Genomic DNA, 24843 nt, shown 5'->3' on the forward strand with positions numbered 1-24843 from the left:
AAAAAGGAGTTAAAAAGAGAGAAAAAAAGTTATGAAAAATGTTAATTAGTTTAATACTAAAATGACTGAAATCTAACCTTTAGTTGAAGTTAGTAAATAAACAGAAACTCAATTTTTGTAAAAATCTAAAATAATATCATGGTTCTATCAAAACCACGTCATTATGGAACCTCTGACAACATAACAGCTCTGAGTCTCCTGTAATCTTTCATATACTTGGACAATACAGAGCAAGGAATCCAAGACCATGCCTCAAAACAATCTCTGCAGGTCATCAGCTCTCTCTTGTAGCATGTGACTACTTTTTTATACATTCTAGCTGAAACAAAACCAGACTATTTTATTTACTCACTTTTTTTTATTACTCAATTGACTATCAATAATTTTGCTAATTTATACTAAGAAATAGAGAAATGTAATAGTATTAAAGAACAGAAAAGTAGAATCCTAATGAGAAGTGGTAACCGTCAATTTTTAAATACATCATGAAAAAAATAATCCTTTGCTAAAGATGAAAGTATTTTAATTCAGAAAACCTATAAATGTACAAAAAAGTCAACCATGGCAGTCCTTTGTGTTTCAACACTTATCATTGACATGTGCCATCAAAACCCTTACCACATTTAAGAAGGAAAAAAAAAAGTTAAAGTCACGCTTGCACAGCTGCAGGAAACAGTGCTGGTGAAGGTCCTTAAGGCTAATTAATAGTAATCCAACAATATGAAAACATATTTCTTAGTGAACCTTTAACTGTCCCTCAACAAATGAACAGTAAACGTTTTAACTCCACAAGGAAATACAGTTTTGTTCCGAAATGCCTCGTATCCTAAAGCCAAAGACAAGCAAGAACTACATGTACTACGCAAAAACTTACAGCGTTTTGGAACTTAACAGGTTAAGTGTTAAAACACTTTTAACATGAAGAATCACAAAATGTACATGGAGCTAGTCCACATAATTCTTTTAAAAAATATTCAACCTTCACATTTTTTTTTTGCTCTGCTGTCCATACTAACTGTATTGAAAATGTATGGAACATTATGTTGTATAAAACTTAGTGAAATCTTCATAAAATGTTGACTCTACATTTTCTGCTTCTTTTTGGCTGGCTTAATGGGGGGCATTTCCTCCTCAGAGTCATCATCTTCATCAGATACTTCTGACTCTTCATTCTCTGAAGCTGAATATGAGGAGAGATATTAGTGTTAGTCATTTATACAGCAAATAGTGCATTTTGAGTTCATTTATCAAAACCTACGAAAACAGTTGACGTCTCTATACCAGTCACATCTCATATGCTTTGCATTCTGCACGATTCAACACACTGGCTTTTCAGTAGGTGCATTTATGCAAGGAAATCACCAAATTATGGATGCATCCCAATTCTTTAAATTATGCCTTCTTGACTCTAAGCTTACGCTCTTCAGCCCATGACCCATAAATCACTTAAAGCCTGACATCTTTTAGGTCATGCATCAATTCATTAAATGCACTCAGAGGAATCAAGAGCAAGTCCTAGAGCAAGGATAAACACCTGCTTTCTACATGGAAGACGTTTTTGTAGCATGTGATGAGCACACAGGACAGCCTGATGCTCACAGTACAGACAATAAAAGCAGCAATAGATAAACTGGTATTTAACAGCAACATGCAGAAAAATTTGGATTTATAAACAAGCAGCTGTGTGTATAAGCGTACTTATAAAGTTACAAAATGAATATAAGTCTACAATTGTTGTGAAAGATATTTTCTTTTGATCAAGTGACTTATTAGACTTTTCACTTGTTCTTTACACTATTACTGACAGGAAAGAAAACCTCAAACAAAATAAACAATGTCTGCACAAATAGGAAATAATTAATAATCATTAATAACAAAAAGTGAAAATTATTACGTATACAATATAAAGCTGCAACAACTAACTGGCAAAATCAATAAAATGCAATAATAACAATAGTTGACAATGAATTTCATTATTGATTAGTTTAAAGTAGATTATGTCTGTTATGAAGTGTGCTGTGGCACGAAGTCACTTCATTTGCAGTAAAAAACAAAACAAAAAAAAAACCCAACACAAACATTTGGTGGAAAAATGGCAGAGAACATTAAAACAAAGTCCTCTGAATTATAGGAACACATTACATTACACTTCGGTGTTGGCATGTGTTTTGTTGTGAAGGATAATTTAATTCGCAATCATTTCCTTGTGGCCAATGAGAGAATCATGCGCAATGTCCCAAGTTGAACCTTATTCAGCTGAGTTGTTCTACCTCATTGCAAATTTATGTACATACCCATCAATCATTCATACCTTCAAAAACATTAGCAGAAAACCTTATCTTGCACTGCTTTGGCCCAAAAGTCACTAGTTTGTATGACAACTTGATGCATTGAAAATGGCTGACCATGTTCTCAAACGAGTGATTAGTTTACGAGACTCAGCATTTATGTCGATCAGAATTTGCATTATGTAGTGTTAGGCGGTAGTATCGCACCCAAAGATCTGGAGTCATTTTCACACTGCAAAAAGATTTGCCTCATGAAAACATGGCAAGCAAAATTAACTGTACCGAGGCAGCTAGCAGATATTGTCCTTTATTCTGAATTTGCCTGACTGGTAGGGATGGGCGATATGGACTTAAAACTATATCACAATATTTTCTGGTATTTATTGCAATAACGATATCAGTGACTATATAAATATAGTACCATGCAGCACTGTTTTTGGCTACAAGTGACAGCTGCATGCAGTCTTGAGAGCCTCAGAAACACAAACATTGATCTAAAAGTAAAACTGATTTTCTGAAACCAAACCAGTTCCAGATTGTAGAGGTAGCTCCTCGCATAGTGATAAACTCCTCCTCAGCTTCACATCTGCTTTCCGCAGTACTTGTTTTAAATCTGCACGTGAGCTGCAGAAGGGTTGCAGGCCGTCGTACACAGAAATACGTCATCAACTAGGTTTTATCGTAGGCTTTACTAATTCTTATTGTGGTGAGAATTTCTACCGGTATATCGCAAACGATAAGATATTGCCCATCCCCACTGACTGCAATTGAATAAATTAGTGTTTGAAACCTTTTCCAATGACTGAGAACATGGGTCACACTGAATATAGTTGCAAAAAAGTGTGCAGGATCATATATAAGAAATATAGTATATTATTTATATATATATATATATATATATATATATATATATATATATATATATATATATATATATATATATATATATATATATATATATCTGAATGTGACATTACATTAGTTTGTGTGTCTGATTTGAAAACAGTAAATAATATTCAAATCATGCCAACTGTACTGTAATCAGTGACTTGTTATTTAATTAAGCCTAGTTCTGCAGTAATATTATTTCAAAATACATAAATGCTACAGCTAAACCAGAGGTGCTAGAAGCTCTGGTATAGACTACAACATTACTGCACATGTATGTGCTTACAAAATGTTTAAATAATATTTATTTGGTTTACTTTATTAGGAACACCTGCACATTAATACAGCTGTCTAATTGTGTGGAAGCAGTGCAAAAAATAATGCAGATACAGGTCAAGAGATTCAAATAATGCTCAGATGAAACACTCGAACATGAGGCTGACAGTGGAACCCAATGTGATCTGCTGTTGTAGCCCATTCACCTCAAGGTTCAATGTTTTGTGCATACTGAGATGCTTTTCTGCTCACTACAGTTGTAAAGAGCGATTATTGCTAGTTCAAACCTATCTAGCCATTTACCTCCCTTATCAACCACAAAACTGTCACTCACACAACGTTTTCTGTGTAAACTCTAGAGACATTAACTCTAATGTGTGAAAACTCCCAGCAGACCTATGAAGTTTCTGAAATACTCACACCATCCCATCTGGTACCAATAACCATGCCACGGTCAAAGTCACAGAGATCAGTCTTTTTCCCCATTCTGATGTTTGATATGAACATTAACTGAAGCTCTTGACCTGTATCTGCATGATTTTATGCATTGTGCTGCCGCCACATGATTGGCTGATTAGATAACTGCACAAATATGCAGGTGTACAAGTATTACTAATAAAGTGGACGGTGAGTGTATATGCATATTGGTCATGACCAGTACATTATAGCTGTACAACAAATCATCAGTAAAGTTGCTTTGAAGTGACACTTCATAAGCATGAGCATGTGTTTTGGAAAATGTGTTTGTCCTCAATGCCTCCTCTCCTTGTTTCCTTTACTTTGCATCCCTTTCTCACATCCTAAAAAGCAAGGAAGGAAAACGAGGAAAGAACAAATCGAATTAAAGAAATGAAAAACACCCAGAGTTGGACTCCCAACTTACCAACTAAATGTAATCCACTAACAGTCACCGGCCCACTTCCTGATTTCAGGCGTAACGTCACAGGTGCCATCAATTCAAATTCTCCCAGGCTTACCTGAAACACATATTACAACAAAATCAAGAAACACCACAAGTGGCTGGGTCTTTTTGTGTTCAGATTTTTCCTAGCTGACCTTTTACAGAAATATGCTCATTATGAATTGCTTAAGTTTGGATTATATTTGACTAAGTTGGTCATGCGGTGTAAGGGCAGACCTCTAACCAAAAAAGCAAGGTTTTTGGGTGTGCCATAGTTATACTGTGTCTGGAACAGATAATCATGGGTATAGTTTTAGGTACACATAATGCCCAGAAGTATGTGGACACATGTCTATCACACCCATGTGTGCTTGCTGAACATCCCATTCCAAGGTTGGTCCCCCTTTTGCTGTTATAATACTCTCCACTCTTCTGGGAAGAATTTCCACTAGATTTTGGGGCGTGGCTGTGGGGATTTCTACCCGTTCAGCCATAAGAGCATTAGTGAGGTCAGGCACTGATTTCGGGTGAGGAGACCTGGGGTGCAGTCTGCGTTCCAATTCATCCAAAAGGTGTTCAGTGGGGTTGAAGTCAGGGCTCTGTGCAGGCCAAACCATGTCTTAATGGACCTTGCTTTGTGCACATCAGCATTGTCATGCTGGAACAGGTTTGGGCCTCTTAGTTCCAGTGATGGGAAATTGTAATGGAACAGCATACAGACATGTCCTAAACACCAGCGTGATTCCAGCTTTGTGGCAACAGTTTGGGGAAGAACCACACATGGGTGTGATGGTCAGTTGTCCACAAACTTTTGGCCATATAGTGTATGTTATTGTAATCATAAACTCAGTGACTGATGTATTGACACATGGACTATCCAGGACAAAATGCAATATAAAAAGACTGTATCTACTAAATATCAGTATACAAGTTCAACTGCCTGCAAATGTAGAATATTTGATTAAAAGCTGTCAAAGTAAAAAGCAAACAGCTCTGTGTTTATTAGTTTGTATGCTTCGGCCTCGTGATATCGTATTAGGCCAAAACCGCAATGGCAATTAACAAGAAATAAAATAAATCATATTACTGTGTTTTATTAAAATAAGCAGATTAATATTGAATTTGCACCCTTTTGTATAATCACTCTCCACTTTAATAGGAAAACCTGTACACATGCTCATTCATGCAGTTATCCAATCAGCCAATCATGTGGCAGCAGCGCAACGCATAAAATCATGCTGATAAACGTCAAGAGCTTAATGTTCACATCAAACATCAGAATGAAGAACAAGTGTGATCTCTGTGACTTTAACCATGGCATGGATGTTGGTACCATTGGTACTGGTTTGGGTATTTCATAAACCCCTGATCATCTGGGATTTTCACACACAACAGTCTCTAGAGTTTACACAGAATGGTGTGGAAAAACAAAAAAATTAAGTAAGCAAGTGACAGTTCTGTGGGTGGAAACACCTTGTTAATAAGAGAGGTCAGAGGAAAATGGCCAGATTGGTTCGAGCTGCCAGGAAGGATATAATCACTCTTTACAACCGCGGTGAGCAGAAAGGCATCTCAGAACGCACAAGACATTGAACCTTGACATGGACAGGCAACAAGAGCAGAAGACCACATTGGGTTCCACTCCTGTCAGCCAAGAACAGGAATCTGAGGCTATCATGAGTACAGACTCAGAAAAAAATAGACAGATGCAGATTAGGGGGGAAAAAATTGTGTGGTCTTTTCCAAATTTTCAACAACCATGCCACAGAAATCACACTTTCCCCACCCCCATTCTGATGTTTGATGTGAACAGTGAAAGCTCTTGACCTGTATCTGCATGATTTTATGCATTGTGCTGCTGCCACATGATTGGCTGATGGGATAACTGCATAAACAAGCAGGTGTACAGATGTTCCTAATAAAGAGGATGGTGAGTGTATATACATAAACTTAATTAATAATAATAATTTAAAAAATCACTAAAAAGTACATTACCATGGGAAGACAAGATATGTGGAGATTGGCTACTGGCACTGAAATCTTCTTCCCTTGGTGATTCATGGCAGTCACCTCCACCACATTGTTCTCCTCTTTAGCCCCTTCCCCAAGGCAGATCTATAGCAGGTGGTGCCGCAGAGGGAGTGGGAAAACGGTGCATAAACGAGAACATCTAGATTTTTTTGGACATATGTCTACATTTAATATTCAAGATAAAAATTAAGTAAAATGTACCACAACTACTCACCGTACGGAGCTCTAAAAAATGCTCCAAATCCTCTTCCTCCTCGCCTTGAAAGGTGTAGAAGGGCACTTCAGAGGATAACTGACAGCCTTCAGAGAAACAAAACACAGTTCATTGTACTGAAATTATACCGTAATTTCGTACTGCCGCACCGTCAGTTAGTAACTACAGCATTAATATTGCACCAAATTAACTGTAATACTGCTTTAAACTGCTAACTTCCTCAACAGGAAATGTATCATTCGAGCTTTGCTCTGGTGTTTAAGTCTCTCATTAGCCTACTTTGCGGTTTCCTGTTAAAACCCTTTAACGTTATATATATATTTTTAATTTTATTCGTTTCTCCTTACCAAAACTGGACTTTTGCCCCAGTTGCTCATGTAAGCATTGTATATTTGTAGTCCACGTGTTCGCTAGCAAGCTAACACTTAACTACCGATAAAAAACGATGGCAATTGAACTTACTAAAAACATAGCTCTCCAGTCGTGAACGTGCACCCGTTAGGCTGCTCGAGCACTCGTCCTCTAAAAACGACATGATTTTCAATATACGAGACAATTCAACTGAACTGAGCGTTAATAAATCAAATCTTCAAATTTTCAAGCTACCGTCAAAACATGTGACGAGAACACAAATCCCGTCGCAGGAAATATGACGTATTCAGCACGAACAGTGTTATGTTCTTAAATAAAAAATATATATCTTAATTCAATTTTGTTTTGACACGCTATTTTTTGGTTCTTGTTCTGTGTGTGTGTGTGTGTGTGTGTGTGTGTGTATGTATGTATATTATATATATATTTAGAGTTTAGTTTAGTTTTTTAGGTCATATAAGTGATGAATAGCAACAACAACAACAATATTAACACTACTACTACTACTACTAATAATAATAATAATAATAGTAATAATAATAAAATAGAAATCTCGCATCATTGGCCTTTAAATAATAAATAAATAATGGAAAGACTACATACGATATTTAACACCATAAAATACCAATATTAACTCAGAAGATTAATTCAAAGATATTATTCTTTTAAGACAGTGGGTAAAAAACACAGTCAGATAACACCTCCATGACAACAAGCATTTTGAAATAGAAGATTTCACATATAAATAAACTTAATAAATGAGTTGAAATGTATACTGGAAGAGCATGAAATACAGGTGCATCTCAAACAATTTGAATATCATGGAAAAGTTATTTCTTCTGTTATTTAATTCAAAAAGTGGAACTTCTCATATATTCTAGATTCATTACACATAAAGGGATATATTTCAAGCCTTTTTAAAAATCTTGATAATTATGGTTTACAGCTCATGGAAATCAAAAATCCAACATATCAAAATATTAAAATAAAGAATTTATAATACAGAAATGTTGACCTGAGAAGAGCGTTAATGAGCTAATTAACTCAAAACATCTGCAATGGTTTCCTGAACCTTTAATCTCTCAGTCTGGGTCAGTACACAACCATAACACAACACACAACCACAATCATGGGGAAGATGAAAGTAAATCTTACATTTCAGCCTGGAGGAAAAATGGAGAGGCACAGAATCCAAGTTGCTTGAAGTCCAGTGTGAAGTTTCCACAGTCAGTGATGATTTGAGGTGTCATGTCATCTGCTGGTGTTGGTCCACAGTGTTTCTGAAGTTGAGAGTCGATGCAGCGTCTGCCAGGAGGTTTTAGAGAACTTCATGCTTCCACCTGCTGATGAGCTTTATGGAGATGCTGATTTCCCTTTCCAGCAGGACTTGGCACCTGCCCACAGTGCCACAACTACTAGTAACTGGTTTGCTGACCATGGTATTACTGCGCTTGATTGGCCAGCCAACTCGCCTGACCTGAACCCCATAGAGAATCTATAAGAGACACCAGACCCAACAATACAGACGAGCTGAAGGCCGCTATCAAAGCAACCTGGGCTTCCATAACACCTCAGCAGTGCCACAGGCTGATTGCATCCATTCCACGCTGCATTGATGCAGTAATTCATGCAAAAGGAGCGCCGACCAAGTAAATTAATATACTTTTCAGAAGGTCGACATTTCTGTGTTATAAATTCTTTATTCTAATACTTTGAGATACTGGATTTTTGATTTCCATGAGCTGTAACCAAGATTAAAACAAAGGGGGAAAAAAGGCTTGGAATATTTAACTTTGTGTAATTAATTTAGAATATATGAAAAATTCCACTTTTTTAATTAAATTACAAAAAAAAAAAAAAATTAACTTTTCCATGATATTCCAATTTTTTGGAGATGCACCTGTATACCACAATACAATTTTTACTTTTGCCAGATTAAAAAAGTAAACTTCCAAGTAAAATAGTGGCTGACTAGATGTAATTATCTTAGTGGTTAGCACTTTCGCCTCACACCTCCAGGGTCAGGGGTTCGATTTCCACTGTGGCCCCTGTCTGTGCAGAGTTTGCATGTTCTCCACATGCTGCGGGGGTTTCCTCCGGGTACTCCGGTTTCCTCCCCCAGTCCAAAGACATGCATGGTCGGCTGACTGGCATGTCTAAAGTGTCCATAGTGTATGAATGGGTGTGTGTGTGTGTGTGTGTGTGTCTCTGTACCCTGCGATGGATTGGCACCCTGTCCAGGGTGTACCCCGCTTTGTGCCCGATACTCCCTGGGATAGGCTCCAGGTTCCCTGTGACCCTGAAAAGGAGTAAGCGGTAGAAGATGGATGGATGGATGGATGTAATTATAGATCGTAAGGAGTCAAGTCACTTTGTTGTAATGATAAAATTCTTCCCATTCCCAAGCTAGAAATGCTGCAACTAGAAGTAAAAGTCAGGAAATATTTCTCTATACTCTCCCCCATTTACCTTTTCATAATTTGCTAAAAATAGAAATTAAACTAAAGATTTTACATAGTATGGGAATTAACCAATTAAGTAAACACTAAACACCAATAAAACACCTGCATGAGATCCTTTTTTTTTTAACATACTTTATTGTAACTAACCATCTTAATTACATACAAACCTTACAGAAAGTACAACTATATTACATACATATTCATAGTTACAACTTGAAGTACTGAAATTTCTTAAATGTATTTATACCGTCAAATGAAGCCCTTTCCACTTGAATGTAATCTCAACCTCCTTAAACCGAACATTGAAGTAAAGCAAGGAAAAACAAAGCACTATTCAAGACATTTGGGGAAAGGGTGTAAGAAAGCACAAATCAAAGGCCATATCAGATGTTACTATACTCAATCTGAATTTAGATAGTCTATTATTTATCAGAGATATACCATGTATATGGAATTGGCTCAAATCAGAAAAAACTAAGATGTGAGTCCTTCATACTAATAAACAAATGTTAATCTGATAACTATAAAACAAAAACAAAAAACACATTGTCTGAATGCTGCCCCAGTCTCCTTTATAGCTGAAATTTTGTTTTAATACCTTAGGCACTGACCTGCAAGCAACTAGAATCATCTGTCAAAAATATCACAAATGTGGCTGTCTTTTCAGCCCGCTTTAGATTATTATTAATATCACTGCCTATTACACAAATGTTTTAGAGTAGACTCTTTTAGTCACATAATTTTAGTTGGGAATATTCACACTGTTGAGACTGGAGTATATAAATACACAACTGGCATAATCTCCGATCATGTATGTGAACAAAAAAACAAACAAAAAAAAAACTCAGAAGGGGGGTAAAATTCTGCTAAACACTGATGAAATCAACAGACCAAAACACAGCGGTATCAGTAAGATACACATGCCTTGCACTTAAGCAAAAAAATAATGTCCATGCAGCTCTAAGGACATACAAGTTCCTTATATGTGCATTCCTAGCAGTTCTGATGAATGACTTAAAGCACAATGAATTACTGCTTTGAGAACATCCAAAGATGCTGTGAAAATTCTAACGCTGCATTAACATTCTGTGACTGGGGAAAAATGGAGCAAAAATGGAGCTGCTTAACTTCTAGAGTACTGCTGAATAGTCACTCAAGCTTTGAAAATAAGAGTAAAAAGACATGGAAAATTAACTCTGCTCAATAGTGCAGTGGCAGCTTTAATCTGCCGATTGTGCTGCACCTAAATACACTCACTGAAACCTGTAATATACTGAATATGTCTTGAATGTAACCATCCACATGTGTAATGGGCTAAATGGCATCGGGCCAGCTCAAGCTGTTTTTTTAGACCAGAAGAGGGTCTCATTTATTTAAAAAAAAAAAAAAAAAAAAAAAAAAAAAAAGACACACACCCTCTGATTTGCAAAGCATACCAACCATCAGATGCACCTTAAATGCTTTCAGATTTTTCTGAAGAGCACACTTTATAGAAATAAACTAGGCTGCAATTAGTGCAACCAAAAGGTACCAATGTGAACATTGTAACGGGTATTAAGACACACTCCCGGTCTTCCATGCAGACCACTGTAGCTTTGTACAAGTTCTTTCAAGGGCACTAGGCTTCCACATGGCTCCCTTTCACAAGCTCCTTCCCATTATGATCACATCTTTTGGAAAGCCCTCCATTTTAGCTACTTCGAAGCAGCCAAGTTTGCCATAGAAGTCCAACATCCGTTTATCAATTTGCCGGACCTCACAAAAGGCACCATGGGAGCCTGAAAAAGGAAACAGTAGAAGATCAGAAAAGAATGACCAGAAGAAGACATTCAAACTTTGTTTCATTTACCTATAAATCTCTAACAGGTTTATGGCAGCTAAAGACAGCTTAATATTCTAAAAAACAGAAAGTAAGGTTCTACTTAATGGAAAACCGACACAAACAATAACACAGCCCATACCATTGGCTTTCAAGGATGAAAGGAGACAGCCCATCATGCTTTTGGCTACACTGGGGTCAGTCACTTTGGCATGAATGTCCACCTTTATGAGCGAGGGGAAGTTACTAAGGAATGAGTCTGGCAATCCTTCCTCTTCCTCATGAAAGCTTAGCATCATTTTCTGAAGGGAAAAACAATACAGAAACAACCACCCACTATGCTGTGCATTTAAAGTGATTGGCTATAAAAGGAAGAGAGGTGTGTGGAGGACCATGTCTTACCTCTGCCTCAGACAGATCCTTCTCGGAGTCAGGTTTGTTGTACTTTTCCTGCATGAATGGAATCCAGCTCAGCTTGCATTTCTTGACAAAGGGCTTGACGTCCACGGTGCCCAAGGCATAGCCGCAGATCCCCTCCTCATCCTCCAGGACAAAGCCGTAATCTGGGCTGAGTGTCAAAAACCCTCCCACTAACCTGAAGGACACACAATTACTCTAATTCGTAACACAATCCACAGACAGTGTAAGAGATACGGCTAGTTAATACAGCTACACACAAACAGACATACTGATTTGTGAGCTATGTGAATCGTACTATTAGGATAATATTTTTCATATCAAACTATTTGGGCAGAGAAAATGATCCATTTTCCAAATTATCCATTTGTTACCTGTCCCCAATCAGGTCTGGTTCCTGGTCAGGAAAAGGAATACCCTCACATCCCTCTGTGTACATTTCCCTGCAGATCTTGTAGACAGCAGCCTAAGAAGGCAAACACACAGGTACACAGTATGAAGTTTTTGAAGGCTAACAGATAGACCAAACTGCTGATTTAGCACAATTAATCAAATGGTGCTGCAATGAACAGCAGTGTGCAAACTGGGAATACGAACACATTCAACATTCATTTTCTTATTAAAGTTTAATAACTTTAGAGACAGTGTACACAAATTATGTTTAGACTTTAGATGGAGGGATGGAGGTTTTTGCACTTGGGTAATTCGACACATTTCAACTGTGAACTGTTAATAGAGAAGCCTTTCAAAATGGTGCCATATAAAAAGACACAAATTCAACACTTACTTCATCTTTAGAAAAGTAAGGCCTTATGGAATAGATTTTGGAAGTTGGCATTGATGGTGGTGGCTGAAAGAAAAGGTCGTTTGCCCCATCTATTGGCAACAGTCGCTGTGAAGACCAATGCAAAAACAATCAGTACTTGGTCAGCTTTAAGTGAACGACTGAGCAGTTTTTCAATCAGACTTAGACTTCTGAGTTCCTCTGCCCCTGCTGAACCAACCTGACACATAAGAGCACCACATGTAACCAAATGCTGGCATGATAGAAGTGCTTTAAAATGGGATCGTACTGGCTCTTTTGGTTGGTCAGTGATCAGCAAGAGCAGGTAAACAGCATAGCTAAGTTCATACCTTTCTGTGCATTTTTCATATGTTTTTTAAAGAAACCAAAAGCAAATACACAAGGGAACATATGGCTGCAGGCTTGGTCTGAGAAAGGTTTAACTGGCTAAAGGAGATGCCCCTTTCCCACAGAAAGGCATCGCAAGTGTTCGCTGCGCATTTCCTGTAGAGAAAATGAATGATGTGGGCACACATCAAGCAAAAACTCCATGACCAAATATCAGGGCAAAACATTATTTATACTACAACTGTAAAAATGGAATCACTGTAAAAATCACTAAGCAGCTTAAAGCTTAAGAATTTAAAATAAACTATTTGATTTGCTCATGGAGCTTTCCGCAGGCGAACTCGCAGGCGCACACCTGAGCGCGGTATTGCGGATGCAGGCGCAGCAGATAACATTTGCGCTTCCTGCAAAGGAATAAGGTGTCATGAAAATAAACCCTAGCCATGCTGCGCAGTCGCAGGCGCATAGGGAAAAGCCACATCTCTTTTGGGCAGTTGCTGAAAGAAACCCAAATTTAGGCTGTGTTAAGAAACAATCATTTTAAAAACTGGCTGTGAAGCTATTCATATCCCTTTTATATTCCAGTTCAGCACAAATTCACAACTCTGCTGGTCAAGTGTAAGTGATTTAATTAATCTATTTTGTTGTAGCTGTCAGCTCACCTTCAACAGACCAACCCTTAACATTCTGCAAGCACACCAGAAATAAAATTAAAAATAAAACTCCATTTTTTAACATTTGGCTGTGAATTCAATATAGGATACCTGGAACTCTCCCGCTAGACCGCCCCTAAAGGCCCAGGGCTCTTGGTCTCCACTTAAGAACTGTGCTGAGGACTGACTACGACACCCTGTTGAGATCAGATCCAAGCGGAAAATGTTATGTGAGGGGCTTTCTGCCAGAATGAGGAGGAAGGGGGTATGGGGTATAGTGGTGTCTACTTCCATATCACTCCATTGAAAAGTAAACGGTAATACGTCTGTGCACTAAAATTAAGTATTATATCGAAATATAAACAAAAGTAAAACACTTAAAACCCGGGTCTTTTGGGGATCAAGCAGCTAAAGCTTAGATTGATAACGGGACAATCTCTGATGTAAACATTATATGCAAGGCCAAATCATCAACGGAATCTGTACTGCAGGATAGTCCTTATAATCACAGACTGTTAAACAAAATAATTGGTGTTGACAATTAGATAAGGATTTACTACATAATATTAATTTGCTAAAGAAACTCGATACAAATTATTTATTTCAAATAATGCAGAAAGAAAGTATTTTTGCAAATGATGAGCTGTCTAATAAGATGCCCCTCTTTAATTAACGGCAGCCTGTTTAAAGATTGCGTTAGTTCAACATCAGTGGCTTGCTAGTAATTAATTAAGCTTCAGCTGTTGAAGCCCCACTGAATTCTACAACTCATCTGAAGTCACATTTACATCTGCCTTGTCACATGACTAACAAGCACTGCTCATCAGCTCAAGCAATTTAGACGTAGCGCCTAAGCTATTATACAGGCAGACCAGAACCCTTTAAGGGGAGAAGAGCTGCTGAAAGAGTGAACCGTCTGAGAAACGTTTGACGACTAAGCCTCATCCCTTTATCCCGTTTTGATTAAAAAAAAAAAAAGAAAAAAAAAAGTGTTTATTCACCACCAAATGCATGGGGACTGGAACTCAAAGTCATGTAACAAGACAAATGCAGCAAGAATGCAGGAGACAACATGCTCCCATTTAACCTGGATTTCATACAAATACTTAAGTGCACATCCTCTGAAGAAATGGCAGGACACAGCACAAATGTGCACCATCTGAGGGGAATTCAGATGGTCAAAATGCTGTTAATTAGTACACACAATAAATTAAGAAATGCAACTTCACATTAAATCAAATAGTAAGAGCAGGAAACACAAGAGCTTTAAGACACTATGTTTCCCCTAAGGTGGTGCTCCATGGCTGGTCATGAAGCCATCTCAATAAGGCCTACTGATAGAAAAAAAAACCACGTTAGAGCTGCCAGAAAAAAAATCTGGGGGTTAACACTTATGCTTTCAACTATCGCTGCGCAAATGTGACTTCATTCAAAATTGTTCTTTTTCCAAAACATATGAAAATGTTACTTAATATAGGAAACAGTAAGAAAACAAAAGCCCCGCCTCTACTCCCACCCCAAAATCGCACTAAAAACGCTAACACAGTGCATACATAGTCCACTGTCGATCCAATAGCAGTAGAAACTTGTGCTGAGGATTCTTCCATCTGTACATAATGAAGGGAAAAGACAATAGAAGAGCTCGTTAGCAAGTAATTTTAGCACAACAGCAGTGAGGCGCTGACTGACTGCCATCTGCACTGCTTTGGACCAAGGAAACAGAGGAGATAAGGATAAGGTAGGATTGCAGGCATACTTCATTTGCCTGGTGGTGCACAGATGCATGATAAGAGGGGACACTTTTATACCACACATAGCAAGAACTATGGCTTCCAGTAGTACAAACTGACACCTCTTTTTAAGAGAGACACATACGTTAAAGCTGCTTTTGTTTAGAAAGAATTTCTTGTTTTGTATTAAATGTCTCAAAAGACATTGTTGATGTGCAGCATATATTAACTTGTTTGTTTCCTCCATTCTTTTGAACTAAGATGAGGCTTGACCAGTTTTTGGTTGCTGCCTGCTGTGTTTGCTTTGTCATATAGCTGGACAGAAACCTGTGAATGCAATGTGGTTACCAAGGTAACCCAGGCCATGCTGGTGCTATAATTATTCAATCACCTTTTGACAAATACAAAAAATTGGAACAGAATCCAGTACTCTAACCATACATGTCCATAATGCAGATAGATAATATTAATCATTATTCACACACACTGCTGTGATTTCTTCTGTTTTTGTGTACATCTCATACTACATACTTTTAGATCTTCAAATGAAATACAACATTTCACAAAAGTTTATTTATTTATTGAAGCAAAAATATCATCAAACACCTATCACCAATGTGAAAAACTAATTGCCCCCTTAAACTAATCTGGCTGTGCCACCTTTAGCAGCAACCAAACACTTCAGTGGAGATCAGTCTTTCAATTCTAGGACTAGGATTTACTCCTGTGCTGTGGATCACTGTCTTGCTGCATAATCCAGTTGTGCTTGAGTTTCAAGTTACAGACTGGAGACCAAACATTCCCCTTTATGATTTTCTGGTAGAGAGCAGAATTCATGTCTCCCTCAATTATTGCAAGTCGCCCAGGCCCTGAAGCAGCAAAGCATCCCCACACCATGACACTTCCACCACCATGCTTGACCATAGGTATGATGTTCTTTTTGTGGAGTTCTGTGTTTGGTTTACGCCAGATAACACGGGACCTCCGTCTTCCAAACAGTTCCACTTTCATAAATCCACAGAACATTCTCCCAAATGGTTTTGAGGATCATTAAGGTCTGTTTTGGCAAAATTCAGAGGAGCTTTAATGTTCATCTGGGTTAGCAGTGGTTTTCACCTCACCACTCTTCCATGGATGCCATGTTTGCCCAGTGTCTTTCTGATAGTGGAATCAATAACAGTGACCTTTATTGATGCAAGAGAGGCCTGTAGGTCCTTTGATGTTGTCCTTGGCTCTTTCGTGACTTCCTGGATGAGTAGTTTTGGCCACTTCTGGGAAGTTTAACTACTGTGCCAAGTTTTTCCATTTGGAGATAATGGCTCTTACTGTGGTCCTTTGGAGTCCCAGAGCCTTTGAAATAGCTTTGACATATGTCAGTCTGGGAATGGTTACAATCAGCTTCTTCCTCATCATTTCTGGAATTTCTTTCAATTTTGGCACAGTGTGTTACTGAGTAAGACCTTTTAACCAACTTCATGCTGTTGAAAAAGTTCTATTTAAGTGTTGATTTGATTGAACAGGCTTTGTAGTAATCAGGTCTGGTTGCGTCTAGTCCAGCTGAACCCCATTATGAATGCAATTTCATGATTTGGGGAATTAGTAACTACGGGGGCAAATACATTTTCACACAGGCCCAGTTGGTATTGGATAACTTTTTTGTTCAATAAATAACATCATTTAAAAACTGTATTTTTTGTTTACTCAGGTTGCCTTTGTTTTATCTTAGACTTTGTTTTAATTTCAGAAACAATTTAGTATGAGATATACACAAAATCAGAAAAAAAATCAAATACTTTTTCACAGCACTGTATGACCATTGCTCCCAAAGGAACTGGCTACAAAGGGCAATGCATAAAAATGTTACATATTTTCTATTCAAACCAACTCTGCTACGCCATGGATCTTTTTTTTTTTTTTTTTTTTATACACAGCATTACACCGATCAGCCATAACATTGAAACCATCTGCTCAATATAGTGTAGGTCCCCTTGTGCTGCCAAAACAACTGACCCACAAGACCTTTGAAGGTGTGATGTGGTATGTGGCACCCAGACATTAGCAGCAGATCATTTAAGTCCTGCAAGTTGCGAGGTGGGACCTCCATGAATCGGACTTGTTTATCCAGCACATGCCACATATGCTTGTTCGGATTGAGATCTGGGGAATTTAGAGGCCAAGTCAATACCTTGACCTCTTTGTCATGTCCCTCAAATCATTCCTAAATATTTTTTGCAGTGTGGCAGGGCGCATTATTCTGGGGGGAAAAGGCCATTGCCATTAGGGAATACTGTTGCCATGAAAGGGTGTCAAATTAACATTCACATAAATGTCAGGACCCAAGGTGTCCCAACAGAACATTGTACCGAGCGGGTAAGTGACGCAAGCACACCCGGCCATCCACATGATGCAAGAGAAAACGTGATTCATCAGACCGGGCCACCTTTTTGCATTGCTCCATGGTCCAGTTCTGATGCTCATGTGCCCATTGTAGGCACTTTCGGTGGTGGACAGGGGTCAGCATGGGCGCTGTGACTAGTCTGTGGCTATGCAGTCCCATTAGCATCAAGCTGTGATGCACACTGTGTTCTGACACCTTTATATATCATAACCAGCATTAACTTTTTCAGCAATTTGCACTACAGTAGCTTTTCTGTGGGATCGGACCAGACGGGCTAGCCTTCACTCCCCACATGCATCAATGAGCCTTGGGCGCTCATGACCCTGTCACTGGTTCACTGGCTGTCCTTCCTTGGACCACTTTTGGTAGATGCTAACTACTGCACACCAGGAACACCCCACAAGACCAGCTGTTTTGGAGATGCGCCGACCCAGTTGTCTAGCCATCATAATTTGGCCCTTATCAAAGTCGCTCCGATCCTTATGCTTGCCCATTTTTCCTGCTTCGAACACATCAACTTCGAGAACCCCAAGAACAACACCCTTGAGACAGGTGCCATTATAACAACATAATCAATGTTATTCACTATACCTGCCAGTGGTTTCAACGTTATGGCTGAGTGGTTTATGTATGGACACACTTATTAAGGTGTACTGTCTAAGCTCAGATCAGTACAGTTAGAGTAAAGCATTCATCAGTTTTGTGTGGATATTACATTGTACTGATTTGCTCAATGTCTTGCCCCAATAACTTCTTGTATTATTAAATGAAATCGCACCAGAATAGCCTTACACACCTGTCTCGCTTTTCAAGCTCGCATGCGCAGCGCGCTAGGGTGTAAAGGATCAACTTTCCATCACGATCAGGCCCTTGATCGAAAAAATGCCAGCAGGTGTTGCTGAGTTAACGCACAATCATACTGTACACACAGCAAGCAGCAGAAACCACACTGGCAACTCAATCCATAGCCAAATAAATTATAATCTCTATATTTATACAGGTTTTTTTTTTTTACTTCATTAAACTGGAAAACAAATGGAGAACAGCCTAGCACTGAAGACAGCATTCAGTCAGTAGAGAAAAACAGTATTTAAAAACCAGTGGAAAAAAAAAATGGGGAAAAAACGTAAAGCAACAAAGTCATATAAGCCTGTTTAAGGTTTAATAGATGTATATTTTTAATAAATATTCTAATCTAAGAAAACTGATGCCGATGCAGATAATTTGAAAGAATATAGTAGGTATGTGTGTGTCCCATATACTAGCTTAAACTCAAGTGATAATTTACCTGATTATGTCTAAAAATATGTTTTGGCATCTGTTCTTGATACGTTCCTGATTTTCTATATTCTTGACTCTAAACTAAATGAATGTCACAATTTGAAAAGCTAATCCCCAGGTTATAGTTTACTTATGTGTGTACTTAATGTATAATGACCCCCAGCAGTCCCATTTAAAAAAAAAAATAAAAAAAATGAACATAGTCTTACCTACCTAACCACTGGACAAATGATTTCACCATAGAGATGATACTCTTTATATCCCAGATATAGGGATACAAATCATACAAAATGGTTCGATTGGCTGAGTTGGAGAGTCTGGTGAACATCTGCATGACGGCGCAACACATCTCCTCGAAATTTTCTGCTCTGGTGTGCCATTCAGTCACCTGACAGAAGCACAAATCTCAAATCAATATAAAGCAAAACGTTTAGTAACAACTACAAAAAGAAAAACTACTTCCTGCAATGAGACTTTTTTTTTTTTTTTTTTTTTTTTTTTTAAACACCACCAAGTGGTCAAAACAGAGGCTGCATTTCCTCCATTTTGATGCACTGTAGTTCTCGGTTTTCATCCTATTTCCATTCACTTGATACAGTAATTATACTCAAGTAATGGAATGGTTTAAAAGTAATGACCCCAAACCTAAAAGAAAAAAAGTATAAAGTGTTCCACAACACAACAATAACAGGAAAGTTTAAAATTGTTACTGACATTCAGTAAAGTAATACAATTTTCAGCTCTTCATCATTATAAACAAGTCAAACATTTGGGATCACCACATGATGAAACTTACACAGTGATCTGTGCTCTAAATTTCACCAAGAGATGAAGTGGATTAGGTTATGAGACAGGACTATTTACGGTCCATTTTGTCTAGAACACTTACTTTCTCTGAGTCCTTGCATTTGGAGTTCACACTAACAATGCTGGTGTTAGCCCTGAGCCAGTTGAATTCTTTGAGCATTTGCACTGCTTTAGGACCGTGTTCATATGGCAAGTAGAACAGTTCTGCCAGCAGAGACAGGTCATCCAGTGTGAGTGCCTCGGCGGTGTACAGCGGTTTCTCGTCGGGTCCTGGAACAAACATATCTTTATTCAGCTGCTCGTCAGTCTGCATGGGTGCAATGTCACTGCTGGAGTCCTCCTGAACTGACATCTCTGGAGTCTTTGATATACTCTCCTTATCAGTGTCCATAGGTTTGAGATCCTCAGTCATAGCAGCTTTAACAATTTTTGTGAGGATCTGATTGACATTCTTGGCATCCTCGACTTCATCTTGTTTCTCCAACACCATCTCCATGGGCTCCTCATCTGAATCCTTCTTCTCTACTTCTACCTCCACCTCCTCCTCCTCCTCTTTGTGCAGTGTGTGTGGTTCCTCAGTAAGGGGAGCAGCAGGGCTCATGATGGGCTGTTGAAAAACTGTGGTTACTGTAGTGGAGGATCCTAGAGAGGGTGCAGTCATTGAGGGCACATCGGTGGAGGCACTCTTCGGGCCACTGTGAGCTCCCTGACGGCCTGTTAAAATACGTGGCATGAGCAACATATAGACTGACTCCCTAAAATCAACATTTCTAACTGTATACAGAACATTCAGTGTTAACTACTAGCAAACAATGGCAATTACTGTTGTACTGATGAGGCACTCCAAACTCGCTGAGCCACTCAGTAAGAGCCAACTTAAGGGCAATCTGTGGACTGTAAAGAATGTCTGTCTCCAGCTCCTCATCACTTCCCTCATTCTCCAACTTTATCTGAATGGACACTGTGCTGTCTTCACTGTCCGCTGAGAAAACACGTGATGAAGAGAGAACGTGTATATTTCCAATAATCAGCCAGAGCCGTGCATTTACACATTTGAGCAATTATGTAGACACCTCAAAAATTATTAGAATTATTTATTACATAATAAATTAAAAAAGAAGGATGTAAATACAAATAAGAAAATGCAAAGTGGTTATTGCCATCATTCTTTACAAACTGGTGGCCTTTGTTTAAAGTTATATAAAAAAATAAAAATAAAAAAATTCAAAAGCTACTCATGTACACATCCAAGCTACCTAGTCATACTATTCATGTCAAGCAAGACCACACAGCTGAAGTTGTCCAGTTTTCTTTAATTCCAGCAATGCTGGAACATAAAGTACGTCACCTTTACCGACAATTTTATCTTTTTGTGATATTCTACAGAAGAAATCCCACAAAACACAACCTAATGTAAATCAAACTACAATAAAGGCTTGAATTAAGTCTCAAATAGCTTCATTATAATGATACTTACTCATGACGACATCCTTTCTCACTCCATTCATATTAGACTTATACCACGTTGCTAATGTGTGAATTGCTACAAAGTTTGTCTCAAATTCACAGTTTGGGTTGGTGAGGACTCCTTTTAGCCGGGGGATCAATTCAGTGGACCTGCCTTTATAAGGACCAAGGAACAAACGCTTCTGATCATAGTCATTGGCATGAATATTGTCCCAGATTACAGGAGGTCTCCTCAAGATCTTTGTCACCTCTTCAATAGACTCTACAGTTATGTCTTTAGAAACTACTTTTGGACCTTAAAACAAACAAACAGACAAAGAAACAAGACAAGCTTAGCACTAAAATACAAACCGTTACACACATTATCTGTGTATATTAATTATCAGTAAAAACCTTACCTGTCCACAAAATGTCAATGCCAGGCAGCAGTTTTTCACCAACGGTACGCAGGTAAGGCGACTGGGCCACGTTTGGGTAGCAAAACGTTCCACAGTATTCTGAAAAGTGCAAGATGTAAAATTAAGCAAACAGAACAGAGATGACAAATGTGCCTCTTTCACAGACCAATAAAAAGAACAATCATTCTACCTGTGGGGCAAAACAAAAATATTTCAGGCTCTCCCAGATACTGGTAGATCTCATTGGTAATAGAAACTTGTGCATGTGCAAATGAGCTAAATACTTCTTTGTCAGCCGGACACATGTTGTGATCAATGTCATCAAAAAGTAGAGCAAAGGACTTGCACCCAAAATGAGAGACCTGTATGAACAACAGAGTATTAGTGAGAGAGGGGTGGGAGGGGGGAGTTATACTGTATAAAAATAAACATATTTGATTTAAAAAAAATAATAAAATAAATTAATAAAACTGCATTACTTGGTCTAACTTTCTTTTCAGTGTAGAGACCTCCTTCTGGTTTGAGAAGGTTATATCCAGGCCAGGTGATATGGCGTAAATGAACTCAATTCCATGCTCTTTTGCAGAACTTATCAATATCATAAGTTGCTCTTTAAAGGAAAGATGACAAAATTATAACCACCATCTGATTAAAATTTAACAGCACATCAGTAATCTTTTAGGCAACATTCTTGGTTTACACAGTAAACAACAACAGATGTTACCCGCTTCCTCCACAGAGTACATCTCTCTCCAGAACATTCTATGTTTGTAGTCGTCTTTAGGTGCATACAGATACGTGTTCAAACCCCATTTCTGCTGTCTGGAAAATCAGGAAAAGGGGTTCATATACATCAGTGTTCAAACAATACACTTACTATTAAGCACGTTACTGTATTTGCAGCGGTCAGTGGACAGTACCTCCTAAACAGCTCTTTTCTTTGTTCCATTGTCCATGGTCGACCATAAAAACCTAGTAAAAACAGAAGAGGGGGAAAATAGGGTTTTCACACAACCAAACATACTGGAAAGATTTCCACCCTCTGCATAACACTCAGGTTAATGACACAAATTAGTTGCTGGCACCAGAAGTCCTTGTTTAAATACGCGCTGCGTGACAGAAATGATTATTTAGTGTTTAGTGCTGTGTGAAATACATCTCATGTGAACGTAAACAATGGAGCTGTGTAAGACTGTGAACTCACCCTCAACAACACCGCTGATGAATTTCCTGCGGCCTGTTCTCTCAGCCACAACACTGTGCTCTTCCACCGAGCTCTGGACATCCACCACACCGACCTCTGTCCCTGCAGGACACGGCTCAGGGTCCGACTGGGACAATTCCACTATTTTATCTTTCTGAACCATTTCCAGAAGCGGTTAATGCAGATTAATAAAATGTCACTAATGCTGAAGCGTTCGTCTTTCTGAGAAGTGGCTCAGCGCAGTAACTTAGCTCGCTAGATAGCACGTTAGCCAGCTTGGAGGATACGGATTTTAAACGTATTGTCGCTATGACAAGTTAGCACTATTTATAAAGTAACTTTACAGCGAAAAGTCTGTCTTTCCCACTCATGCATCTGTTTATGTAGCCATGCAGCTAACAAGATATACCTCAGCGTCAAAATCCTCTCCAGAGCTGCTAGCTAGCCAAGCAACTGAAGATTAACGTTAGATAGCGCTTTCCTCGAGCAGACGTTATTGTCACTGTTCTGTTGCAGGACACATATTTCTTAACAAATATGCCTGCACGGATAAATAATCCTTCGTGCACAGAATTCGAAATTAGTTGATTACTAAAAACAGTCGCAACCGATTAAATCTCGCGTCCCGTTAACAGCCTATTTTTTTTCTCTTCCTGTTTACACTCAGTGCGCAGACTCACTGGGCCAGTTCGAACCAGTCACCGCTGGTTTAACAGTCAAAAACAGAAAGCTTTATCAAAGACGCTCAAACGCGACAAGACTCTACACTCATAGGTTATGTTAAAGAGATTATACGGGCTATTACAGCTTAGTTAAACCGAATTAATTAAAACCAAGAAATTATGTCCCCCCCAAGAATATTTTGTCACCGTGAAGAACGAAAAGTATCATTTGTTCAAACCGGAAACTGAACGATGTGCACATCTGTATATTAAAGTCTCTGCGCTAAGTACGTGCATTCATAAAAGTCTCACTGTGAAAATGTAGATAATACGAAACGCCAAGAATTATATGGGTTCTTTGTGCATTTGAAAATAATACAGTGTAAATTATGTATTAAGATGCGGTTATGCTGGTTGTAACCAGTTCGCGGGATCTGAAAATATAAACCAGGAAGAGCGATACACCTTAAATGAAAAAGAAGTCTCCCTCCTGTAGGCAGTATAAAAGGAGTGGTCAGTGTGACGCGCCACAGTTCAAACGCAAGAAACGAGGAGCGTGTGATTGTATTATCGTCGTAGACTGTGCTGTTTGACACACGTTTACATTAGAAACTTTTTCTAATCGACCGGCTAAAATGCTATTAATATGCGATTTTATGAGGGGTGAATTTACAACCTATTATTGGCATTACCACTGATTACTCTATGGTTTTGACCGCTATGCCAACTGAGCATTTACACTCACTGAGCACTTTACTAGGTTTATTAGGTATTTTCTTTATTACTATATTAATACTGGGTAGCGCCTCCCTTTGCTCTCAAAACAGCCTCAATTCTTCACAACATGGTTTCCACAAGATGCTGAAGACACTCCTTTGAGATTCTGGTCCATATTGACATGTTTGCATCACTCAATTCCTGCAGATTTTTCAGGTGCACTTTCATGCTGGGAATCTCCCGTTCTACCACATCCTGAAAGTGCATTGGATTCAGATCCGGTGACTGGGAAGGTCACTGAAGAATATTGAACTCATTGTCATGTTCATGAAACCAGTTTGAGATGACTTTTGCTTTGTGACATGGTGCATTGTCATGCTGAAGTAGAAATTAGAAAATGGCTAAATTGTGGCCATGAAGAGATGCACATGGTCAGCTATAATACTCAAATAGTCTGTGGCATTCAAGTGATGATTGATTGGTCTTAATGGGCGTCCATAAAAGAAAGCCAAGGATCTGACAATTCATTTTGAGGAGTCTCATTCATTACTTTGTATTTTTTAATCTTATCATTATAGATTTAGTGCTGTCATGTTGGTAAGGGGGGTTGTAGAGTACTAAATTCTTAGTTATTTTGTTAGAAAAAAGGTTAATTCAACTATACTTACACACATTCAAATATGGCCAAGGTACAATCTTTTTCTTCAAATGTGACAGATTTTACTT

At 38.5% G+C, this 24843-nt stretch overlaps 2 protein-coding genes across 3 annotated transcripts; both read right to left on the bottom strand.

Moving 5' to 3' along the window:
* Window positions 1-501: 501 nt before the first annotated feature.
* On the bottom strand, window positions 502-7246 carry npm3 (nucleophosmin/nucleoplasmin, 3). The gene is made up of 5 exons (XM_053620892.1): window positions 7061-7246; window positions 6599-6684; window positions 6349-6468; window positions 4336-4429; window positions 502-1180 (listed from the first exon to the last, which is right to left on the bottom strand). The coding sequence occupies exons 1-5, from the start codon at window positions 7131-7133 to the stop codon at window positions 1083-1085; spliced, it is 471 nt and encodes a 156-aa protein (XP_053476867.1). The 5' UTR covers window positions 7134-7246; the 3' UTR covers window positions 502-1082.
* Window positions 7247-8897: 1651 nt separating this feature from the next.
* Window positions 8898-23677, bottom strand: oga (O-GlcNAcase). Of its 2 annotated transcripts, XM_053620893.1 has the most exons (17): window positions 22739-23677; window positions 22455-22506; window positions 22259-22356; window positions 22014-22144; window positions 21725-21896; window positions 21535-21633; window positions 21147-21431; window positions 20493-20651; window positions 19752-20383; window positions 19076-19250; window positions 15007-15060; window positions 13565-13650; window positions 12456-12560; window positions 12043-12134; window positions 11654-11846; window positions 11394-11553; window positions 8898-11210 (listed from the first exon to the last, which is right to left on the bottom strand). In XM_053620893.1, exons 1-17 carry the CDS (start codon window positions 22899-22901, stop codon window positions 11074-11076), a joined length of 2793 nt encoding a protein of 930 aa, XP_053476868.1. In that variant the 5' UTR covers window positions 22902-23677; the 3' UTR covers window positions 8898-11073. The 2 variants fall into 2 exon arrangements, with proteins under 2 accessions (XP_053476868.1, XP_053476869.1); XM_053620894.1 differs by lacking the exon at window positions 15007-15060 and having other exon boundaries at window positions 8900-11210; window positions 22739-23643.
* Window positions 23678-24843: the final 1166 nt, after the last annotated feature.

The sequence above is a fragment of the Ictalurus furcatus genome, chromosome 3, assembly GCF_023375685.1.
Source record: "Ictalurus furcatus strain D&B chromosome 3, Billie_1.0, whole genome shotgun sequence".
NCBI classification, from domain to species: Eukaryota; Metazoa; Chordata; class Actinopteri; order Siluriformes; family Ictaluridae; genus Ictalurus; species Ictalurus furcatus.